The sequence below is a fragment of the Chiloscyllium plagiosum genome, unplaced genomic scaffold, assembly GCF_004010195.1.
Source record: "Chiloscyllium plagiosum isolate BGI_BamShark_2017 unplaced genomic scaffold, ASM401019v2 scaf_13879, whole genome shotgun sequence".
Taxonomy (NCBI): Eukaryota; Metazoa; Chordata; class Chondrichthyes; order Orectolobiformes; family Hemiscylliidae; genus Chiloscyllium; species Chiloscyllium plagiosum.
In genome coordinates this window covers 6,083-8,377 of record NW_025212926.1, presented here as the reverse complement: position 1 = coordinate 8,377, position 2,295 = coordinate 6,083, and the positions used below count along the sequence as shown (strand labels likewise).

The 2,295-nt window shown below is 50.7% G+C and overlaps 1 protein-coding gene across 1 annotated transcript in view; it reads right to left on the bottom strand.

The window, feature by feature from the left end:
* The window catches only part of LOC122547501 (alpha-tectorin-like), a gene marked incomplete at its 5' end in the record, with an annotated part of 10,596 nt that overhangs the window by 5,409 nt on the left and 2,892 nt on the right, over positions 1-2,295 (bottom strand). Inside the window, 2 exons of the mRNA XM_043686110.1 lie at positions 157-356; positions 1,683-2,250. Coding sequence (XP_043542045.1) covers positions 157-356; positions 1,683-2,250 — 768 coding nt within the window. The remainder of the gene's footprint in view (positions 1-156; positions 357-1,682; positions 2,251-2,295) is intronic.

The window sequence follows — 2,295 nt, the reverse complement described above, 5'->3', positions numbered from 1 at the left end:
CTTCAGCACCCCCATTCCCAATTCCCTGTCTTCCAACCCTATCCACCCCAACTACCCCACTCCCAACCCCACCACGTCAATCCTCCCACTCCTGATCCAGCCCTTCCTAAAGCCCCACTCCCAAACCTGGCCATCGCAGCCCCTCCATGGACCCACCTTCATGTACACCCCATCATGGGTACAACCACACTGCTCTGAAGGAACACAACTGTCCCCACTTCTCAAGTAACCACGGTCACAGAAACATCCTTCAGCACACTCCTGAGCACAGGACGATCCCACGGAGATATTTGCACAGTTTCCCTCACACGGGTTTCCGCACACCTCAAAGTGACTGTTTTCTGGGCACTGTATACCTGAGGAGAAAGGGAAGGGGTAATTGGGAGCTAAAATGGGAAACTCTCAGAGAAAGTGAGAGAGAGAGAGAGAGAAAAATCTGCCAACAACACTGTGAAGGAATCCACTCCCGACATCACTCCCTCATCATCTCAACGATATCAACAATGAAACCCACTGGTATCCTCAAAAAGAGTGAGAAACTCACCTCCATCTTATCACTCCCACTATGGTTATAGTATAACCTCCAACTGTCCATCCCTGACCATCCCCTTCACCCCTCAACCTGACACAGAAAATAGGAGCACGAGTAGGCCATTCGGCCCTTCCTTCACCATTCAATCTTGGCTAGTTATTCAACTCAGTCCCTTGCTCTCACTTTCTCGCCTTTGATCCCTTCAGCCTGAAGAACTACATCTAACACCTTCTTGAAAAAACATTCAGTGGTTTGGCCTCAAACATTTTCTGTGTCCACCAGCTGTCCAGTCACTGGGTGAAGACTTATCTCCTTAGTCCAGTTCTAAATGGCCTACCCCATAGCTTTAAACTGTGGGGAGTCAACGGCCCATTGTCATTATCCTGAGACTATTAATCCAGAGACCCAGATAATGTCCTGGGGACCCAGGTTCAAATCCTGTCACGACAGATGGTGGAATTTGAATTCAAAGAAGGATCTTGAATTCAGAGCCAAACAATAACCATGAGTCCAGCACCAATTGTTGGAAAACAGATCTGGTTCTTGAGGGAAGGAAACTGCTATCCTTACCTGGTCTGGCCAACATGTGAGTCTTAACTACACTGGGGGGTAATTAGGAATGAGCAACAAATACTGGGGGTTGTCCAGAGTGAATAAATGGATCCCTGGTTCCAAACTCCCTGATTATCAGGAACATCCTTCATGCACCTACCCTGATCCATTCCATTAGTGCTTTGTAGATTTCTGTGATGTCACCTCCCCATCCATGGAAACTCCAGTGAACATCAAACTAACCAATCCAGCCCCTCTTCGGACATGTGTCCTGGCATCCCAGGAACCAGTCTGGGAAACATTCACTGCACTCCATCCAACACCAGCAAATCCTTCCTCAGAAACAGGGAGCCCTCTACTGCACACACAGTCTCACCAAGGTCCTGTGTAATCGCAGCAACACATCCCTGCTCCTGCATTCAACTCCTCCCATTATGAAGGACAACAGATCTCTCGCTTTCCACATCTCCTGCTGCCCCAGCACGCTCAGTCTCAGTCACAAGAACACTGAGATCTCATTGCATTTCCACTCATCCCAATCTATCACCGTTTGGATAATACTCTGGCTTCCTGTAAAAGCTACAGCTTTGGTCCTTACCGCAGCCAGTGACATTTCTCCAATCCCCGGTCATCACTCCCCGTCTCTGACACTCTGCTGCGTACGATCCAATCGCCTGACACAGCAGCTCCCTGCTCACTCCCACGGCGCACAGATCAAAGATGCAGTTTTCCTGGGCAGCCATCGGGCTCAGCACCGAATGGCACTGGTGGAATGGCCCACTGACGTTGCTCAGAACACCGCAGTAACTTTCGGAGCTCAAGAGACGGCGGTCAGAGTCACTGCACACAATCACCGAGCCCGGATCGTCCGAGCACACCGCCTCGGGATCGGAGATTTTCCAGCTGTTCCCGAACACTGCTGCTGTAGACAGCGCCGTGCCGTTGGGAGACACAAAGTCGTCTGCCGGCTCTCCGTTGAAGTTTCCACACAGTCCGCACAGTGAGCCCGAATACAGGCTGGGAACCATCACCACCACATAATGGCTCCAGTCGTAGGACACTCGGAGCCCAAACTCCGTCTCCAGCACCGCCGCTGATCCGCTATGGAAAAGATCGACTTTCCCGGATTCTAAACGCACTGGCAAATTGACACTCTCTCCGTTTACCTGGCGACAGAGAAACACAAGCTGGACTTGTGACAGATATAGGGG